At 34.4% G+C, this 20,639-nt stretch overlaps 4 protein-coding genes across 6 annotated transcripts in view; 1 reads left to right on the top strand and 3 right to left on the bottom strand.

Annotated features, from left to right (window-relative positions):
* LOC120628481 (ubiquitin carboxyl-terminal hydrolase 32) overlaps window positions 1-2,806 on the bottom strand; it is a 47,826-nt gene extending 45,020 nt beyond the window's left edge. For all 3 annotated transcript variants that reach the window (XM_039896871.1, XM_039896873.1, XM_039896872.1), the window contains exons 1-3: window positions 2,652-2,806; window positions 2,344-2,578; window positions 1,878-2,196 (exon numbers count right to left, since the gene is read on the bottom strand). In XM_039896871.1, coding sequence (XP_039752805.1) covers window positions 1,878-2,196; window positions 2,344-2,578; window positions 2,652-2,709 — 612 coding nt within the window. In that variant the 5' untranslated portion in view covers window positions 2,710-2,806. The remainder of the gene's footprint in view (window positions 1-1,877; window positions 2,197-2,343; window positions 2,579-2,651) is intronic.
* A 287-nt stretch (window positions 2,807-3,093) lies between these two features.
* Window positions 3,094-7,589, top strand: LOC120628259 (T-complex protein 1 subunit zeta). The gene is made up of 6 exons (XM_039896541.1): window positions 3,094-3,335; window positions 3,641-3,840; window positions 4,040-4,179; window positions 4,651-4,798; window positions 6,349-6,542; window positions 6,645-7,589. Exons 1-6 carry the CDS (start codon window positions 3,199-3,201, stop codon window positions 7,419-7,421), a joined length of 1,596 nt encoding a protein of 531 aa, XP_039752475.1. The 5' UTR covers window positions 3,094-3,198; the 3' UTR covers window positions 7,422-7,589.
* Window positions 7,590-8,788: 1,199 nt separating this feature from the next.
* LOC120628403 (CDP-diacylglycerol--inositol 3-phosphatidyltransferase) lies at window positions 8,789-11,696 on the bottom strand. Its single transcript, XM_039896758.1, has 4 exons — window positions 11,528-11,696; window positions 11,305-11,439; window positions 9,911-10,228; window positions 8,789-9,251 (listed from the first exon to the last, which is right to left on the bottom strand). Exons 1-4 carry the CDS (start codon window positions 11,574-11,576, stop codon window positions 9,091-9,093), a joined length of 663 nt encoding a protein of 220 aa, XP_039752692.1. The 5' UTR covers window positions 11,577-11,696; the 3' UTR covers window positions 8,789-9,090.
* A 1,758-nt stretch (window positions 11,697-13,454) lies between these two features.
* LOC120628296 (Golgi SNAP receptor complex member 1) lies at window positions 13,455-20,322 on the bottom strand. The gene is made up of 6 exons (XM_039896603.1): window positions 20,114-20,322; window positions 19,012-19,187; window positions 18,567-18,656; window positions 16,817-16,965; window positions 15,962-16,078; window positions 13,455-15,221 (listed from the first exon to the last, which is right to left on the bottom strand). The coding sequence occupies exons 1-6, from the start codon at window positions 20,142-20,144 to the stop codon at window positions 15,101-15,103; spliced, it is 684 nt and encodes a 227-aa protein (XP_039752537.1). The 5' UTR covers window positions 20,145-20,322; the 3' UTR covers window positions 13,455-15,100.
* Between the last annotated feature and the right edge of the window lie 317 nt (window positions 20,323-20,639).

The raw sequence follows: 20,639 nt of genomic DNA, 5'->3' as shown, positions 1-20,639 counted from the left end.
TTTACTTGAGGTTAATGCCATATAAACATGCAAAAAGATAACAAGAAAACACATTACATTGAGCGTTGTAGAAAATAAAGTTAGGTAACAATGAGCAAATAATAATTATTAAAAAATAAGCATTTATTTGGCCATGATTTATAATCATGTTACACACTGTAGCCTTCGCCTAGTGTTTTATGTTTATAACTTTCTTCAATAAATGGGATATCCAAGCATACCTAAACATATACACATATAAACACATATAAATAAAGCTTACAGCTATATTACCTAGTTTTAGTATAATTTAGTATGTTAGTATGCATAATAATTTTGTCTACCTTGTCTAAAACAAACACAAATTGCTAGCTATGCATTCTTGCAAAAGTAACCAGATACATTCACTGTACGCCACTGTATGCATGCATTTCAGTTTTGACGATCGAAACTATGATGCAGCGGTGAGGGCTGTGGTTTAAAGTAGGACGTCCCGGGTTCTATCACCAGCAGAGGCAATTTTGAAATTTATATTTTCAGAATTTTCTGTCTAGTGGATGGTTTCAGGAGTGGAAACAAGCGAAGCCGCTAAGCGATTTAGTATTCCACGATGTCGTTTAGAAACCGATTAGGGTATGGTTTTTAATATAACTGCCATTATATATTCAATATGCATTATTATTTACCAGCAGAATGGATAGAGTCGAGGGCTAACTTGTAGTCTGAATATAAATATAATAAGGTTAAATTGCCAGCATGCGTTTCTAAACTTTTCAGAGTAATGTGCTTTTGAGCAATTAAACATAACTAGATATAGTAAGTGTTACTTGTATCTACATCATATCGCCCTACTGCTTCTTACAATATTATGTGGATAGTGTTGTGGATTACATATTAACCCTGTTTTTTCTATTTGTTAAATTTAAGAGCTATTGTTGTAATATGTAATTGTTTTCTGTCCCAAATAAATAAAAAAAATAAAATAATAATAATAACAGTGAAGGAAAATATTATTCAGAAACAGAGTTTCCATAGTGATCTCAAGGGTGTGAAGTCTAGCCCTTCTTTATGAAAGGTCACATGTGCCTTGTAATGAACCAATAAAAGGGTTGATAAAGGAGATGATTAAAAATGCTGTCCAATTGGTCTATGGGCAAGGTTTCGTAGATCGCCAGACACATGGACCATTTAAAGTCTCAAATGCAAGGGCCACTAATTTACAGTCCTTACAAAAAGTTATTTAAAAATATGTAATATGGTTGATTATGCTAAATGCTATTATAAATATTAGCAAACAAGATGTGTTTTTATATTTTGCATCTGACATTGGTCTGTTATTTGCCATGGTTGCTTTCACTATAAAAAGTTGTTTCTCCTATTATTGAAGTTGTTATTACTTAAACAAAATTAAAGAAACTTTTATAAGACCAGCTGAGCTTTATTTATCAAATATAATCATCAGTTCCTGCAGAAAACTTGGGGCATTTATTGATTTACCAGAGATAACAAATTAAAATCATGCTTATTTTTGATAAGTTTAAGTAAAGATTAAAATTATGTCCATTGTTTCATTAATAAATACATGCATCTTATTTATTGATTTTGTAGCATTATTTGGATAATTTTCAACTGTGTAACAGTATAGGGGCCTGTTCTTATCACTAACAATAATTCATATAATATGTATAGGTTTCATTTTATTAATGCTTAAATAGCACTGTATTGTTTAATTTAGGAGCCACTATTTAGGAAGCCATATAACATTGTATGGCAATAAAAGGATTATGTTGAGCTAGACTAAGAAAGTAGTCTAGAACTAGCCCTTTCAAGTAAACTATTACACAGTTACTGGAAACTAAAAGACTTTTAAATCATTTTGATTGGTTTATAAAACTTACCCTTTCCTCCAGATGTGTGACACCAGCAAGGCTCTGGTAAAACGTTGGTGTCTCTAAGTCTTGTGCCACATTGCCTTTATCACAAAGCAACCACTTAGACAGCACTGTAGCATCTTTATGTATGAGAAGCCAAGAACGGAACTGGTCGAACGTGACCTTTTCACCACTTCCAAACAAACTTGTTAATATCTCTATAGTCCGGTGGGCTTCTGTTACATGTAGGGATGTGTTCTCCAAATGCAAAGCTCGCGCGAAATCTCTTTTATAAATGTATGTGCCATTATCACTTTGATTGTTGACATATAGTGTCCAGAGGAACCTGTTATTTTGTACAAAAAAATCCATATCACTTTATAATTAACTATATCATGTAAATAATAGGACAGTAACGTTTAAACGAACAATGGAAAGATCTAAACTGAAGTTGATGACTTATAACTTATTAAATGTTTAAAGCATTCCTTACTTTATTTTTTCCTCGATGTTGCCTTTCGTGAGAACAACTACACCACAAAGCAAGTCTTTAAATGTAATGCCCCGTTTGGTGCCACCACAAGCCTGGTACAACCATTCGGATACTTCATGCGGGACTCCATCACACAGCACTTCATGGACGAAAGCCTGCAAACTCAAGGCCGAACCATTCGCCCCGGCGCATCTCTTGAACGCCTCACGTATACGCCTCAACTCACTATCAGACACTGCAAATTAAACACCAAATTGGCGATATTTCTCGGAAAATACAACGCACTTCATTTTAATAACACCGAATACCTCGCTTTGCTGCATCGTCGTATGAGATAAAACTTGGCTTAGAATCTTTCACACCCATATTCACGTATTTATAGTGATCACAACATTTTTAGGCGTAATAAATACAAAGAAATAAAAAAATATTACAGCTGACAGCGCACGTCCTATGATCAACGGCCATATTGAATATTTTCATTTTTTTTCTTGAATTGACAGCCACAAAACTAATCAACAAAGTCTGACAGTCACAGACTTTTTACCAGACCTCAGAACTCAGAACATCCCATCCTGCTATTCGGCTATTAAAACATTCACTCGTCTAATAATATCCTGAAATAAGTATTATATATTATTATAGTCGTTGATGAGTAGGTAGGTAGTATTATTTACTATTAGGAATCTACATTCTAGACTGTGACTAGGTCTGTGTTTACGGCTAGTCTATCGCTCGATCGTAATTCGTATTATCTATGTTTGTCTATACCTCCCACTTCCCGTTCTTCGAGATTGTGCCTTGTGAAATTGTGACTTAGTTTTTAGTAATTTTTGGAATTATAAGTCTAAAACAATGGCTGCTATAAGTCTATTAAACCCTAAAGCTGAGTTTGCGAGAGCAGCTCAAGCTTTAGCTGTAAATATGTCTGCCGCAAAGGGTATTCAAGATGTAATGAAAACTAACCTCGGTCCTAAAGGTACCATGAAAATGTAAGTTCATTTTGCTATATGTGTGATTACTAGCTTTGTAAGTGCTTCGAAATATAATTTCCAGCTGTACTTTTAGAATGCACTTAACACAAATTCGGTGTCACTTATGTTTGCTTGAAAATTATTGTTTTAAAAAGTCATATGGCTGCCAGTTGCCGGTACATTAATCACGGGAAAATGTTTAGTGAAGCTGATACGATAAATAAGCCAAATAATGCCGGCCAAATTTTCGTTGTGTTCACTACTCGGTCACATGTCCGTTCGCGTGACGCGCAAAATTAAATAGAATTATTTCCTTTTAATAGGTTGGTTTCTGGAGCTGGCGACATAAAAATCACAAAAGACGGCAATGTATTACTTCATGAGATGCAGATTCAGCATCCTACTGCCTCACTAATAGCCCGTGCTTCTACTGCACAAGACGATGCAACAGGTGATGGCACCACATCCACTGTTCTTCTGATTGGAGAGTTGTTAAAGCAGGCTGATATTTATATTAGTGAAGGTATGTCATGTTATACATAAATTTGCTTTTATGCATGAACAAAGTGCATGCAACTGTCTGCATGGTGTCAGACACATTCCTGGAAAAATTTATTCCATCTATTCATAAAGCTATACTGCAGCTTTTCCATTGCCTTTTATTCATGACAATATTATAAGGAGTCTTAAGAATTGTATGAATTATAATATAACATTTTTAGGTTTGCATCCAAGAATTGTCACTGAAGGTTATGATGTGGCCCGCATTAAGGCTCTTGAAATACTAGAGACTATGAAAGTTCCAATTGATATTAAAAGAGAAAATCTGCTTGATGTTGCACGAACTTCATTAAAGACTAAGGTAATATTTTTTTTTCTCCTCTGTCCAACTCTTTTAGGGTTGCCCAACCCTGTGTTATCCGGTGCAGAATCGCCATTCCAGTAACTTGGGGCCCCAACATCCATTGTATCTCTAAGAGATGTGCTCTGCCCATTGCCACTTTAGCTTTACAATGTATTGAGTGATGTTGCTAACTCTAGTTCTTTACGGATACTTCCAGAACAGCTCTCGCCATTGCCTGCTGAGTCGCTCAAGCCTTCTTAGGAGGCCAGGGTGTGAGTCAGCACTGCCACATTAACTTGTAAGGCCTGAAGGCCTCATAGCGAATAACACAATTCATTGTTTTGCATTACATGTACGCAGTGACTCAAATAAGCGTATAATTTTCTACAATTTAGTGCAGAGTTTACAACAATTGTGAGCAGTGTTAATAGTTAAATTTTAAACAATAGCAAGTACATCTATATTAAAGATAATTTGGTGCCTTTACAGGTTCATCCAAGTCTAGCTGATGTATTAACAGCTGCTTGTGTTGATGGTGTGCTAGCTATACGCACCCCAGGCAAACCTGTTGATCTACACATGGTAGAGCTCATGGAAATGCAACACAAGACTGCAACTGAGACGTCACTTATCAAAGGTATCTAAATTTTTTCTAAGCATGATTTTTGTAGACCATTAATAAACTTTAGAATCCATCTAGTTTTCCAAACCTGTACACTGCCAAATTTTGATACCATTATGAAATAAGACATTACCAATACTTACCATAGGACTATGGTATCTATCTATCTTGTAAAGAGGCCCGCCTCAGCGGATGCACTTTGACCCTCCAGGATCTTTTGTGCTCAAACTAGGACTGTGGTAACACCTGTGGTAATCTTCTCAAATTTTACTCATCCAATCATGAGCTGATTGGATGAGTAAAATTTGAGAAGAATTTTATTGTTGTGCTAGGCCACAAAACAACCTTCTCAAACTAAGGTCACTCAATCAACTGGTAAAGCAGACTCTTACTAGGCTAAAAAGCCTAAAAGATGAACATTATTCTAGCAAAGTTTTCTTTTCTTTGATATTAAACTACTTAACAACACCACTTTCAAGTTTTCATGCAAAAAATATATTGTCACAAACTTAGCTCTACCATATAACTGATATTGCTGGCATCTCCACAATACACCTTACAAGTATTAGTATAAGGAGAATTATAGTCGTAAAAATGTAATAGGCCCGTTTTGACATTTTTGCAAGACCATACAATGTAACTTGGAACAAAAATGAAAGAAACAATAAAATAAAAATCAATTACTTATGATATATATTATAATTTATAATTGTTGCGAAACCTTCCGAAAACAGTTAAGTTCTCAGTCTTTTTTTTTTATACTAGAGCTGTAACCATTTTTTTACTGAATATCAAAATTAAATATTGTGTAGTTATCTTTACTGCAAAGAATGAGCTTGGTTCTCAAAATGGGTTCTAAATAAAGAGTCTGAGTTGATGTATCTGACCAAGCGGCACATGACTGAAGCGTCCCCGCGCGCACTGCGCAGTTTTTCGTTCCTCATCTTGTAAAGTTGACTGTGCGCTCGTTTAAGTTTGATATATATTGTTTATTATTACGTTAACTATGGCTCTTCTATTTTGGACATTAATTTAAACATAGTGATTTGACTCGATTTTTGTGTTTGTTATATAGTACTAACTCTGTTTCAACATGTTGAAAAGTGGACGTATAATCAACAGCCAGTCACGCGTATTGGTTGTGAAGTTAAAGGAATACTTTGAACGAACGAACACTTTACAATACATAATAATATCAATCAAGTACTGATACAAACTTGAATTGATTTATCGTGAGTATCGAGTCCCGAGTCTTATGGTTGCATAACTAGTTACGTCGCGATGACAAATGTCAAAACGGGCCTATTACATTTTTACGACTATAGTCTGGTGTAACTTGGAGCTAACCCAGACAACTTATTATTATAGAAACAAACTGCAACACCACTATGAAATGTATCAGCATTTTAGAAAAGCAGACTAACTAAAAAATATCTTGCTCAATTGACAGATATTGCTGTTGCAACATCAGTCATAACATCACCTTAGAAATCAAAAAACTTTTATTTTCGTTGCGTTCACACCTTTAAAGTTTTATAGAATTCTGTTAATTAATTATGTTTCAGGTTTAGTGATGGATCATGGGGCGCGTCATCCTGATATGCCGAAGCGTGTCGAAAATGCCTATATATTGACTTGCAATGTTTCCCTTGAATATGAGAAGACAGAAGTTAACTCAGGTTTCTTCTATAAATCAGCTGAAGACCGCGAAAAACTTGTTGCAGCGGAAAGAGATTTTATTGACCAGCGGGTTAAGAAGGTAATAATAATATTGTGATTATTTTGAAAAACTATATTCAGTTTACTTTGGAAAGCCAGTTTTAATCTGATGTATTAATATATATATTTCTGTTTATTGCAGATAATTGCTTTAAAGAAAAAGCTGTGTGATGGCACCAATAAGACATTTGTGGTTATAAACCAGAAGGGAATTGATCCTCTTTCACTTGATGCTTTTGCTAAAGAGGGTATGATCGCTCTCCGTAGAGCCAAGAGACGTAATATGGAACGGTTGGCTTTAGCCTGTGGAGGAACTGCTATGAATTCTGTGGATGATCTGACTGAGGAGCTCCTTGGATTTGCTGGAGTGGTTTATGAACATATCCTTGGAGAGGAGAAATATACCTTTGTAGAGGAGTGCAAAAACCCTCAGTCAGTCACAATCCTAATTAAAGGCCCTAATAAGTACACTTTAACACAAATTAAAGATGCAGTTCGCGATGGCCTTAGAGCAATCAACAATGCAATTGAGGATAAGTGTGTTGTGCCTGGAGCAGGTGCTTTTGAGATTAAAGCTAATATTGAACTGCAAAAGTACAAAGACTCTGTAAAGGGAAAGGCTCGCCTTGGTATCCAAGCATATGCCGAAGCACTATTAATTATTCCGAAAACTTTGGCAGTGAATTCAGGGTATGATGCTCAAGATACTATTGTCAAACTTCAAGAGGAATCACGACTAAGCCCTGATCCTATTGGTTTAGACCTTAGTACTGGGGAAGCAATTAAACCAGCCGATTTAGGTATATATGACAACTATATTGTGAAGAAGCAGATCATAAACTCTTGTTCAGTTATTGCCAGCAACCTCCTTCTTGTTGATGAAATCATGAGAGCTGGAATGTCTAGCCTTAAAGGCTAACTGTCAAAGTACCAGTGAACTGCTTAACCATTATATTATTATCATCTAATTTACTTCTAATATGTTTTTCTTTTAGTTAACAAGAGCTACACTTTTAATATGTTGCATAGGGCGAAATAAATGCTCCATTTTAATTAATAACAACAACTAATAAATGCTTAAAAATTATCCTTTTTTTTATATTTATTTTGATCCCAATTTTTTACAAGTATAGAATCCCCTACTTTCATCTAACAGAGAACGGGCAGCAGTGTCCTCCGAACTACAATCTTCTGTAATCACCAACCTCTGTCAGCCTATAAGCAATACACTGGCGTGGTGCTTATAGGCAAACCGTCCTGTTGGGAAAGGCCTTTGTTCCAGCAGTGAACTAAATAAAGCTATTCATGGTGACTGATATAGTCGCATCGCCCACCCGTAGGTTGTTCGCAAAAAAATATTTCAAATCATCACAATTACAGTCCCGGACATCAACGTGTTCAAACCATTACTTTGTGATCATTGGTGGATTTGATATTTGTAGAATTTTTAATACGCCCGTTTTACCAATGGAGCCCGATTAAATTGTTTTAAATGAGAACTACAGAATATATATACTGGCTTCTAAGTGGTAAGAGAACCATGGGCTTGTAAAATAATAACACTAATTCACATCAAGATAATAATTTTATTAAAATCTTTTCTTAGACATGTGTGTGGTCACATAAAACTAGAATGACAATTTACTAGTCTATTTGCTTGTCTATTGTCGCAATCTAGGTCATCTTAGCGGTTTTAAGTCAGTATGATATCCCTCTAAAATATTATATAAAGAATAATTAACATATAAATTATTATTCAAATCAAGTTTGAATTTTAATAAATAGGGTCTATCTTGCATATTTTTTTACTAATAGTATAATTCGATAAGAGTTAATATAATTTGCCGATAACTTTATATACGCCATTAACAAACCGATAGTTTTAATAAATCTAGAAACATCATATAAAAAATGACTAGTGATCATTCAAAATTTACACAACTTTTGCAAATTGTGTAAATATCACAGAATTAGTTACAGTAAAGTAAACTTAAAAAAATATACATTTTATTCTGATCAGGATACTTACACGTCTGATAAATTATCTACAACTATTTCATTATAAAATAACTGAAAATTATATTTGGATTGGTTATTCTTAGATATAATAAAAGAACTAAATCTAATCAATAGGATCTAATAATTAAATGCATAAAAATAGGTTTCCGAATCCAACTAGACTAATCTTAAACATCTATAACACCAAGAGAATAATAAACATTTAATGTTAATAATATATTAAAAGTATGAATGGTGAATCAATAAGAAAAAGATAAAATATCCTCTTTATAGAAAAAAAATATGAAACCTTGCCTAATATAAACCTATGTATAATAAAAATATTGCTGAAATCAAAATCTTGCTCATTCATTGCCTTTAAATGCACAACTAGAATAAAGTATACGCAGAACAAAAAATAAATTAACATAAAAATACCACAATGCCTCTTAAGATTTTGGGAAATTAGCTGATTTGGAATGAAAGTTGAATATATTTTGGCATTTTTGGTAATAACTACAAGGTATTCAAGCTAATCCAGACAATACAAAAATACACTAAATAAAATAGGAATTTGTTATCTGTAGTTCTTAATTGTTTTGTTTCTGTGCTAAGGCCGCTCGTTCTTTGCAATCTATAATAGCCAGATTCATAGATGCTACAATACCATGCAGCACAGAAATGCAAGTCTTCACCACTGCAATTGGCATTGATATCCAAACAATCAGTTCATATAATCCAATTCCCATAACTGAAAAATAAAATATATTAATAAAAACAATTAATATGCAATACAAGCTCTTAGCCCTATGCACAAGTTGCAAGTCTCAAAAGTTGCTTGAAGCAGAAGCTTAGAAAGGGGGATTTCCTTGCCACATGATTGGCCCATCCAGAAGTTCAGAGAATCCTTTTACTTCCTGCATTGTGAATGCATGGAATATTAAGGATTTCATATTTAAAGTGTGTTTTATATAGTAATTTATTAAGGAAGGTAAGCTATGATATAGCTAAATTATATTATGGTCCTCACTGAACCCAGTCACTTTTCCCTGTAACTCTTTACTGTGAAATTTACTATATGCAACAATTATTTAAATACATAAACTGCTTTTTAAGTTTAACAAAGTGAATATACAAGTCTTGATTTAGATAAATTGAAATAAAATTGTCAACCTAACACGAATTATATAGTAATGATTTAAAATTGCATTAACACAATATATATGTGTTTAACACTAAACACATATATATTGTGTTAGTAAACACAACACAGAAACACTTTTAGAATGGATTAATTTCAAACCATAGCAGCAGTTGCAGAAGAAATGATGGCCTTATGGCCTTACAACTAAGTATTATTTTATCTATTTTCTATAAAATATTAATCAGTTAATGATAAAATAAACTTACCATTTGGACCTTTATCAAAGTGCATCATATAAAGACCAGTGTAGAATGCTTCATTACCAGCACACATGGTGAATAGGACATTTTTATTAGTGTAGTACAAATGCATTATTGGATTCTCTGACATATCAATAAACTTGTGAGACGTCTTGCCTTGTAATGTAGTTGTGTGTAAGTAAAGCCAGTGGCAGGTTATATCAATAACCAATGACATTTGAAACCAAAAAGTGTACTCTGGATAGAATGTTGCAAGAGTCATCACAAGGCCAGCAGTACCTGCACGGTCTGTAAGCTGGTCCAACATTGCTCCAAACTTGGTGCCTAAAATATTAATGACAGTTAATATAAGGATATACACAATATAAGTTCAGCCATTAGAATATACTGAAGTAAATGAGAGATGTTCATTATCACAAATATTAACCTAAACTGGCTTGTAAATTGCTAACAAGCAGATAAAAATAGACAATTTGCAAATACACCAAGTTAATACAAAGATCTTGTATTTAATACAGAGGTCTATTAGAGATAGAAACCAACTACACTAACAACTTAGTTGTTGTCATTGCCACAAACAACTCAGTAACAATCATTATATTTTAAGACCTGTCATTTGATGGATATTGGACTTTTACACTGAGGAATTATCTCTACCAGCCCAAAGTTCAGAAATTTGGGTTACCCACATTTGTGCCTCGGAGAACATGTGAAGCCATTAATCTTAAGTAAAAACACTAACATGAGATAATAATTATGTGTCTGTCAATCTGTATTGAAGCAACATGCACTTACTACTCAATCAATAAATAAATAATAAATAAATACTACTACTAAATCCCTTTCCTATACCCCTCGTATTTGTAGTAATTAATTACTTATTTAGTAGTAGTACCTGCCTCATTTAGCACTAACCATGTGTCTCGTAGATCAGGCTAAGAAAATTGGTCACAGGTATTATAACTAAAAAATTTACAAAATAATCAGTGATGCCCTCCAACCCATATTTGAGCTGCATCATGGATGTATGCTTTGAAACTATCTCTCCTAAAGAGGCCTGTGCCCAGTAGTAGGGTATCAATAGGATGAGGAGAATGCCAATGAAGAGTCAAGAGTTTTATCAGCTTCGTTCACAGATAGCAATCTCTCCCTTAATTTAGGGCTTAACAGCATTACAACATATTAGTCGATAGCGGTAAGCATCATTGACCCAAATCTGTAAATGGATGGGTGCCTCTGGGACTTTGAAAGATAATTTTATATCCATTAGTCTCAGCTCATATTATCACTAACAAAAAATAGTAATCGTTAAAGGAATAATCAAAACCTACCTGTGCAGCATTAATTAGCCTGATGATTAAAATAGGAAGTGACCTTATTGACCGATTACACATACTTACTTTGATTTAGCAATCGAGCGGCATGTCCATCAAATGCATCGAGCAAGGCCGACGTAATATAACATCCACACGCCAATAAACAATTCGTCCGCATCACATAAAAAGCTATAATAGCAAGGATGATTCTGGCGAAACCTGTAAACGCAATTCAATTAGTTAAATACTAATTAGGTAATTCAAATTGATAGTAGGTACCACTTTATAAACAATTATTAATGCCTACCAATAATGTTTGGAACAAACAGAAAAATATTCTCCTTTGACTCAGCCATTATGTTGGAATAGAACTAGTTTTGCTTTTAGTTCCAATTAGAAGTTCCAGCAACAATAAAGTTATTGATTCCAATAAACAAAAATGTACATCGGAAAGCACTGAATGACTATTGATTGATGCAGTGTTGCCAGTGGCAGATAATAAAATATAACATATGACAGCTCAAACATTTTTAATAGAAATATAACAAAACCTTTTGAGCACTTGCAAAGTTTATTGTGCTGTTTTGGCATACAAAAAGCCATAAATCAAAATAATAATAATAAGAAGAATACAACCTTAGTTAAAATGAAATACCTACTGTAAGTATGACAGTTTATTACACAAAAACAAAAAGGGTTGGTTTAATCGCAATAAGGTGATGCTGTGTGTATGGAGAGATTGGCATTTAGTCTCCTCAGAATTCTTTAGGCTATGACAAGTTAATATCAAGAGAGAGCTGCCAAAACTATCTCCATTACGAACGCCTTATTTTGGAATACTAAGTTTTATATAAAGTATAGTGCTATATTTATAAAATGTTTGTGGATCTTCCAAGTATACGTCACATTGGCAAAATGCAACGTAGATTTAGAATATAAGTTTAGAACAAAGTCATAAAAAATAAAAGCAAATTTATTTCCTGGTTAAGATTATAAGATACGTAATTTACTATTTCCTACATTTTTTGAAAGCATTTGATTAAAGAGTGGGCCGCTTTCACTCGAAATGTCCTAAACTAACTATTGGACCGATTAACTGGGACACTTGTTTACGGCAACTTATAAAGTGGTCGCCGTGTTTTTAGGAATATACATAACAGAAAAGTCCAAATGTCAAAAAAAATGTATTAGCGTTACGATGCAGAGCTCGAAATCTCCACTCCGCCACGTGGAATCTGTGCGCGGCGTGCAGTCGAACCGACTGGCCTTTGAAATTAAATAGAGGAGAACCTGTGGACAGAGCAGTCTTGGTCCGTCTTTTAAATCCACATAGTAATTCGACGTTCCGGATATATGCAATATTTTTTGTGTGCATGAAAAATAAATCTTCATACCTACTCTTAATTTTCGTTTATTTTATCATCACGTTTGAAAGACAGTGAAATTCCTAGTAGAAATATTTTCTTTTTGGATCCAAATCATCATAATCATTATCATCAACCCACTTACGGCCTACTACAGGGCACGTGTTTCCTCTCAGAACGAAAGAGTTTAGGTCTTAGTCTACCACGTCGTCCTAGAGACAATTGGTAGACTTCACATGCCTTTGAAAACATTGTAGAGAACTCTCAGGCATGCAGGTTTCCTCAGGATATTTTCTTCACAGTTTAAAGCCAGTGATGTCACTAGCTTTCAACTGTGAAGGAAAGTGTGAGTTTTTAATTACAAGCAATAATGTTATTGCTTATAATTAAAAACTCACGTAACTTCTAAAAGTCAATTGTGCGTGTCTGGGCTCGAACCCAGTCTCCAAGAGAGGAAAGCCGAAGTCTTGGGCTATCACCGCTTTTCTATCGAAATTATATGCGGCAATTGGTTCTGCTTTATCTGCTTCGGGATCATCATTATCTAAGAGAGAGATTATGAAAATTAAGAGAATCTGTATTGTATAATTTATAAATTACACCATGCAGATTCTCTTGCTTTTTGCGGAGTAATATAGCAAATTAAGAAAGTTCAATTTTCATAATCATATAACATATATCATGGAATCCCGCAAAGTAACGCCTGCTTCTATCCAATATTTAATGCAGTTGCAATGCAGTTCAACACCATCCCTCTCCGCTTAATTGGAAACGCTACTTTTCACTGCTTTTCTCCGCTCCACTCCGCCTTATTAGAACCCTTACTCCTAAGACCTTTGCTTGCCGCAGTGTGAAAATAAAGAGCATAAAGCTATCATAAAATAATTTATTTTTCTTTGATTAAAGTATTTACAATTTACTTACAACTGTATGATACACAATTATATAAGTAACTAATGATACGTTAACATTATAAACATTTTTATATAAATATTTTATTGCCGACCTTAACCCCAACCATATGATGAAGTAACACTACAAGGCTGTGTGTCGCTTTAGGCATGTGGTACGAACAGACAGACAGCGTTCTTATGTGCGATCCATTAGTTTTAACCCTTTTTTGTGCTACCGTAGTAAAACTGAGTTTACTTTCACGCGATCGAATAGGTAGAAAATCTCACACTGACACTTCAGATTAATCGTATGCCCATATAACAAGCATAAGGTACGCACTATGCAGGACATATTGAAGAAATTACGTAATCGTAAAAAATATTGACTCTGTTCGTGAAGCCTAACAATTTATCTGCACAGTACTAATCGACAGTTTAAATAGCAGTTAGAACGGCACAGTGAAATTGTGTAGGAGGAAAATCAGGAGTCAAACAGACCACATCCTAAATCTATGCTCGTGGCACCGTTTCATCTAACAATGGTTTGTAGTTTAAAAACCTAGTGTTGTATGAGTCTTATAACTATATTACTATATAAAATATATTTTGATAAATACGCTAAAACTATCAGTTTCCCGCGACTTCAATAGCGTACAACTTCTGATAAGACCCCAAACTTTCATCAACTATCAATTAGTATTTGGACTTTGGATATTTTGGATTTTTTCTAGTTATAGCATTTTGATATCGCAACATACGTCATTGTTATACTTTCATCCAGTAAATCACAACGTTTAACGCAACAGCTTGCTTTGCGACTTTGTCTTTAGCACATACTCAAAAAGTCGGACGCTGTGTTTTTCGTATTGAATTCTAATCTCGAATGAATTTGTCAAGACTATTGCCCGATTTCTGCTAGGTAGTCTAAATACGTCATTAGAGCTTCATAACAGTATGTGGTCCTTACCAAAAGTAGCATAATACAATTTCATTACTTAGATCTACTTTATAGAGGATTCTATAAATGATAACATCTTAGTCTAACTCTAAACCTATTTATATCAAGGACAGCCAAAATTGCAATTAATAAACCAAAAATACATACAAAAAAAAACCTATTCGATTTATAACTACAAAAGTATTGACTGATGCGAGTACCTTATGACATCGTGAGATATTCGGTATTTATCTCGTGACCTTTTAACTGTGATTCTCTATTTTTACGTTCACGTTTTGTTTTCATATCGAGTTGATTGACGACATTTTGGCGCTATCTCGCTGGCGTACTCTGTTATAGGAGTGACCAAGAGACTGAAAGAATTCTGGAACTATAGTATTGTAGCTAGCGAATTTTAGAAAACCGCTAACTATATTAAAGTTCCTGAAACACTGTAATGTCACGTGTTTCAGTAGTACATAGTAGAGCGTGTCGTGTCAGCTCGTCGGGGGAAGAACTACCGCCCATGCTTACTTACACGAGACTTAAATACCTACGCCTCGGGTTCATGGACACAGGGCGGCCCGTTGAAGGACGCTTTCCTTGCATGCCCTGCGAAGTGTTACTTTGTTTATAGAGCGATGGTTTACCAATTACTTCAGCATACATACGACCTGTCCATAAGTTTAGTGGAATGCATACAACAAGAGCAGGAATGTACAGATAGCAACAACGATGCCGATGATGAGAGAGTCGCGTCGTTTGCGAGCGTTTATCCGGTAAATGAGACTGTTCAGCATCGGGAATCTGTGAATATAAATTGTATTGTTAAGTATTTATTTAGTCCAATACAATAAACACCCGATTGAAGCGGTGATATCCTATTGTTTAGAACTTCGGCTTCACTTTCGGGGAGTTCGAGTCTCAGCACCTCTAAGTTTTTTAATGTGCGTTTGAAGCAATTATTTTAACTACTTTTTTAATACATTGTGACTCGTGAAGAATTTTTCATAATGTTCTCAAAGGCATGTAGAGCCCACCAATCCGCACTGGGCCAGCGTGGTGGGCGGCCTAAACCCTTCTCACTGTAGGAGGAGGTGGGTCATTAATGCCCACTAGAGGGCACGGTTCTCCTCCTACATAACATGATGAACAGTAATGATGCAGTCTAAAATGGTAATTGTCTAACCTGTTGGGGGTATGGCAGTTATATTCAACTCATACCCCTAATCGGTTTAAAAGAGACTTTGTACCGATCGCATGGTGGCACTTCGTTGATAGTAGGGTGGTAACTAGCCACGGCCTAAGCCTCCCACCAGACCTGACCAGAGACAATATAATAGAGCGAAATGTGCGTAAATAACATTGACGAAGATCTGCTTGGCGTGGAGTCCACACCAACTCTACTACTCCCAATTTTATCGGAGTATAGCAAATTAAGCTTAATTTTCATAATATATCATGAAATTCCGCAAAGTAACGTCTGCTTCTATCCAACACTTCAGATTCGACGCTCGTTAAATTCTAACGTTTAATGGCCACTTCACCTGTTAGTGATGTCATTGAATCTGGTCTGCATCCGTTTGAAGACTTGTCGCTGCGAGGTGAGGTGTTCGCGCGCCTCCATTGCAATGTTTATTTGCTCGTCGACCAGGATGTGGGAACTGAAACAGTTCATCATCATTCAACCATTCAATCAGTGGTGTAGAGCTTATAAGGCATTAATGAACAATTATTGTATATTTTTAGGATATGAACAAACTCAATTATATGGTATAACATCTTAATTCTATAACTAATTTATCTGAATATTAATCAAAATTATTTTTTATCTTTTAAGTTGACATATTTTAATATTTTGTACCTATTTTAATTTAATTTATATTTTATAATTTAGCTTTCCGCTTATGAACTAAAAACGAATAAAGAGAACAACAACAAAAGCCGAAACAGAAACAAACGGGAAAAACTAAATTATTATTATAAAAGAAGTTATGATCAAAATTAAAATTCAAATTACAACTATGTTTAACTAATCTACATACTAAAGAGAAATAATTATTTCAAATTAAAAATTTCTTTATTCATGCAGGCCTATCACAGGCACTTATGAAGCGTTCATACATATATGTTTACATAACTGTAACGGGATGGTTATAACTTCGTTCGCCAACGAACGCCACCTAAAGCTACGAGGGTTCCAAACGCGCCCTGGTCTAAGAACAGCCCACAACAAACTTAGCCGGGTAATTTTTTTTTGTTATCACCATCTCACAGTAAATTTATTTAGCAATTCACACCCAAGCTTTTTTATCGTTTAAGTAATCCTTAATATTATAATAGGCTTTTTCTGTAGGCTTACGTTTTATATAAACTAAAATAACTATTAGTATGGATTATACCTGTGCAAGTGGTTGGCCTCTTTAGCGTACTGGTCGCGTCGGCTGAGCCCGGGGGCGGCGGGCGGTGGACTGCCTCCACGTAGTAGCTCCTCCCGCTCGCGTCGCGCACTCACGCGAGCTGACGTCTTTTGAAACTCTTGCTGATAGTCCTGTTAATACACATCTTTAGGGTACTTGAACGAGGGTGGAGATTTTTTATCTGATATACCTAATGATTTATCTATGCCAAATGAGTTCTGTTTGAAATAAATAGTAAGTTATTTAATCAGTTATATATTATGTTGTTGATGTTTTGTTTATTTTTGAACTTTTTTTTTATTTTTATTTTTTCTACATTTATTCTTGTTCACTTTATACTGTTAAATATGGAATTTTTTGTGTTAGTTTTATTTGTTTTTTTTTACAATTAATTTCAATTTATTCTAAATTTTTTTATTTCAATTTTTTATTAAAAATTAACTCTTGTTATAGTAATAACGCAACGGGCGACGCGGTTTTTTGATACTGGACTCAATTTGATACTGGAGCAGACTGAAAATCAGCGCTGAGCATTCTTGCTCATGCACAGCATAATGCTGAGTTTACGGCCATTTGCCATATTGTTAAAAATCTTGTATTAACAATAGTGTATGGCAATCAATTATTATTATTATATGTATGAACAATATGTATTAAATATATAATTTAGTTTGCAATATTTATATTTAGGTATAAGATTTTATTGCCGCACCAACCTGGGCCTTATAACAACAACTTTCGCCAAAGGTTGTCTGGGAGAGATCGCTTTAGTGATAAGACTGCCTTTGCACACCTAAACTAGTTTTTTATTATTTTATCTATTGCGTTTTTCTTGTTTTTAGTGTGCAATAAAGAATTTAATAATAATAATAATGACATCTAGTACTTATACAATGCAGGATTTAAACGGAAATTGGAAAGCAGCCATTTGCTGTGGAATACGAACTTTATTATTAATGTGAATTTGAGTGTTTTTTCCTCCCTTCTCGCTGTAACTAAGCAAACGATCAACTTTATTTGATGCATGCATAATTAGTTGAAAGGATGGAAAGCAGGGCTTGGAAACCGGAAACAAATTCAAATTCAAATTCATTTTCATTTATTTCAAGTAGGCCTACTCTATAAGTACTTTTGAAACGTCAAGTATGTATGTTTGTAGTCACTCTACCACGGGTTCGTAAAGCCGATTCTACCGAGAAGAGCCGGCAAGAAACTCAGTAGTTGCTCTTTTCCAACATCAACATTTACAATCATTTTTCTATCTTGCGGGCGATGAGAGCGAGGCTGGCTGCTTCCAATCTACCTTGTCATTGAGGAATTCATCAAATGTATAATAACCTCGCTGTACTAGATGCGTTTTTACACATTTTTTAAATGTATGCATTGGTAGGTCAAGTATTTTCTTAGGAATCAGGTTGTAAAAGCGTATACTCAACCCCACAAAGGAGTTCTGCACCTTTCGCAGACGATATGCAGATATTACTAATTTATGTCCGTTTCTGGTTATATTCAAACTGGTTTCAGTTATTAATCTGTCTGATGAGACCTGTTTATTTAATTTATATACTCTCTATTTGCTCACTACCTCGGGTTATGGAAATAGGATCACAAACACAAAGGTAATACAAAAGCATTATCACTTAGTAGCAGTCCCTACCAGCCGGTTAATAATACTGTAACATTAAAAAAAGTTCTAATCATAGGTAATAAAAATAATGATTAATGATTTCACCATAAGAATCTCTCTGTGTCGCTTGATGGTATGCAATGTGGCTTGTCCAGTTGGTGCTAAGTCTGCCATCCTATCGTTCATTGCTGACAGCTGAAATTTTATAAATATTTTAATGCAAGGTCTCACTTGCCTTTCTTAAGGCAATTTTGGACAAGCTGACGTTGAATGACAAAATTTAAAACTTAGAGCTCAATATTTTTTCATAAAGATTGTTTATGTTTTGAAACTACACTTGAAAATCTTTAATTTTATAGCAAAATCAATACAGCAAATGTACCACTGGTCTCTTTTTTTTTATTGGCATGTTGGAAGTCTTATAACAAATCACAAAAGTTAGACAAAGACACCTTATTTACTGATAACTGAGGATTTGTTTAGATATTCTATGGAAACAGATAGGGTACATACAGACACAAAGATGTAGAAATTAAGGCATCATGCTGACCTTATTTAATAATTGTTGCAGCTCCATCGACAAGGTATCAAACATGTCATCACTGTTTATCAACGGTACACTCTCAGAACTGAGGCCAGACGATCCGGAGCTAACGCTCAGTTTACTGAAGGCCACCAACTTAACATCTATATCATTTTCTAGTGTACGGGCTTGCTTTCTTAAATCTGTAACAAAATTAAACATAAGTACCTAATTCCTCTAAAAAGATAAATTAGGTAAGTTCATGACATTGCAATGTCTATAGCAAGACAATTTTGTTGACACTCTGTTAAAGGTGATCCACTCCAGAGCTATTTAGCTACCTTCAGTCTTGGATATTACAACTTATACCTCATAATAACAACTGCAGCTTCACTCTTGATTTCAACAAATAAAACTGAATGCAAAACCATCATGTATTAACAATTATCCAAACAACTCCACCTTCTTAATCTTATTATCGACAAGAGCTAAACTCTTGTCTGTGTAGCTTTAATCTGCATTTACTCTGTCCATGGCCCACTCTTTCCCTTTCCAAGAGGTAGGTGACTGATAGTTTACTCTTATCTGATTTCTTCAGCTTTCTCTTTTTATCTACTCTTGTACGCCAAGAGTTATTAAATATAATATCGTCCATATTACTTCTGCATAAAGGTTTCTAATGGCTAAGGAATTACAAATAGTTAGGGGCTATTAAAAGTAGTTTGAGTTTATCAATTATAAAAAAAACCAAGCCATCCTATTCATAATTCAAGTAAATTCTTGTAATTGCATCAGTATTCCATAGATATTATTTATTTTTAAATACTAAGAACCATATATAGCAAGTATTATATAGATATAACCCAGCTATAGCTTATAATAGCTGATATATGCATTTAAATAAATCCTTTATCTTATGTTGCCAAAAATATTTGTCAAAGTTTTGGGCAGAGTTACACAAAGTGAAGTGAATTTATTTCTTTCTTTTCTAAATCTTTTATAATTTTTTTAAGAATCTTACAAGTAATAGCCAATAGGTACTGGACAAAGATGCTACGTCACACATTAGGTTAACATTACGTCGCCGGTTTATGTTGTGAACTGATTAGTGATTACACATTGTTCGTACCTTCCCAACTTGAGCCTGCCATTGCAGTCATCTTGCTAATGATTGCCTGTACAATATGAATTAGCGGTTTGTACAATGCGTTGAGAAAACGGATTGTTTACACTATTATTGACTTCAGCTGCTCCCTATTATCTTATTTTGCATAAAATCAAGGAAGTAACGAACGTATTGTTGACTGTTGACAAATCGAAATCAATGACAATGACAATGACATGAGACTCGCGCCGACAGAACCGACCGGAACCGACATTCAACAATTGGCATTAGCAAAATTGAGTTTGACATGTGTCGTTTGTTCGTAATGACGTTATGTCTTTGGTTCATTTTATATTAAAAGTTTGTATGATAATTCTAATTCTAAAATATAAAATTACTATCTATATACTACTAGTTAGTAATACGATAGTATTTTTATATTCATTGCTAGTACCTACCTAGTCATATATATATTTTATAATTGCGACAAAGGATAATACCGCGAGAATACACATACATTACGTTTGAAGTTGGTGGACGATATATATCT

The sequence above is a fragment of the Pararge aegeria genome, chromosome 12, assembly GCF_905163445.1.
Source record: "Pararge aegeria chromosome 12, ilParAegt1.1, whole genome shotgun sequence".
Lineage (NCBI taxonomy): Eukaryota > Metazoa > Arthropoda > Insecta > Lepidoptera > Nymphalidae > Pararge > Pararge aegeria.
This window is presented reverse-complemented; position numbering and strand designations above follow the sequence as displayed.

Bases quoted from the DNA above. Each gene is read 5' to 3' on its own strand.
- LOC120628259 (XM_039896541.1), top strand. From the start codon at position 3,199: ATGGCTGCTATAAGTCTATTAAACCCTAAAGCTGAGTTTGCGAGAGCA. The intron at 3,336-3,640 runs GTAAGTTCATTT...TCCTTTTAATAG, and splicing joins CCTAAAGGTACCATGAAAAT to GTTGGTTTCTGGAGCTGGCG. The intron at 4,180-4,650 runs GTAATATTTTTT...GTGCCTTTACAG, and splicing joins GAACTTCATTAAAGACTAAG to GTTCATCCAAGTCTAGCTGA.
- LOC120628403 (XM_039896758.1), bottom strand. From the start codon at position 11,576: ATGGCTGAGTCAAAGGAGAATATTTTTCTGTTTGTTCCAAACATTATT. The intron at 11,440-11,527 runs GTAGGCATTAAT...TTGCGTTTACAG, and splicing joins GTTTGTTCCAAACATTATTG to GTTTCGCCAGAATCATCCTT. The intron at 9,252-9,910 runs GTAAGTTTATTT...TTTATTTTTCAG, and splicing joins CTTTGATAAAGGTCCAAATG to TTATGGGAATTGGATTATAT.
- LOC120628296 (XM_039896603.1), bottom strand. From the start codon at position 20,144: ATGACTGCAATGGCAGGCTCAAGTTGGGAAG. The intron at 16,966-18,566 runs GTGAAATCATTA...GTGTATTAACAG, and splicing joins GACACAGAGAGATTCTTATG to GACTATCAGCAAGAGTTTCA. The intron at 16,079-16,816 runs GTATAATCCATA...GAACTGTTTCAG, and splicing joins GAGGCCAACCACTTGCACAG to TTCCCACATCCTGGTCGACG.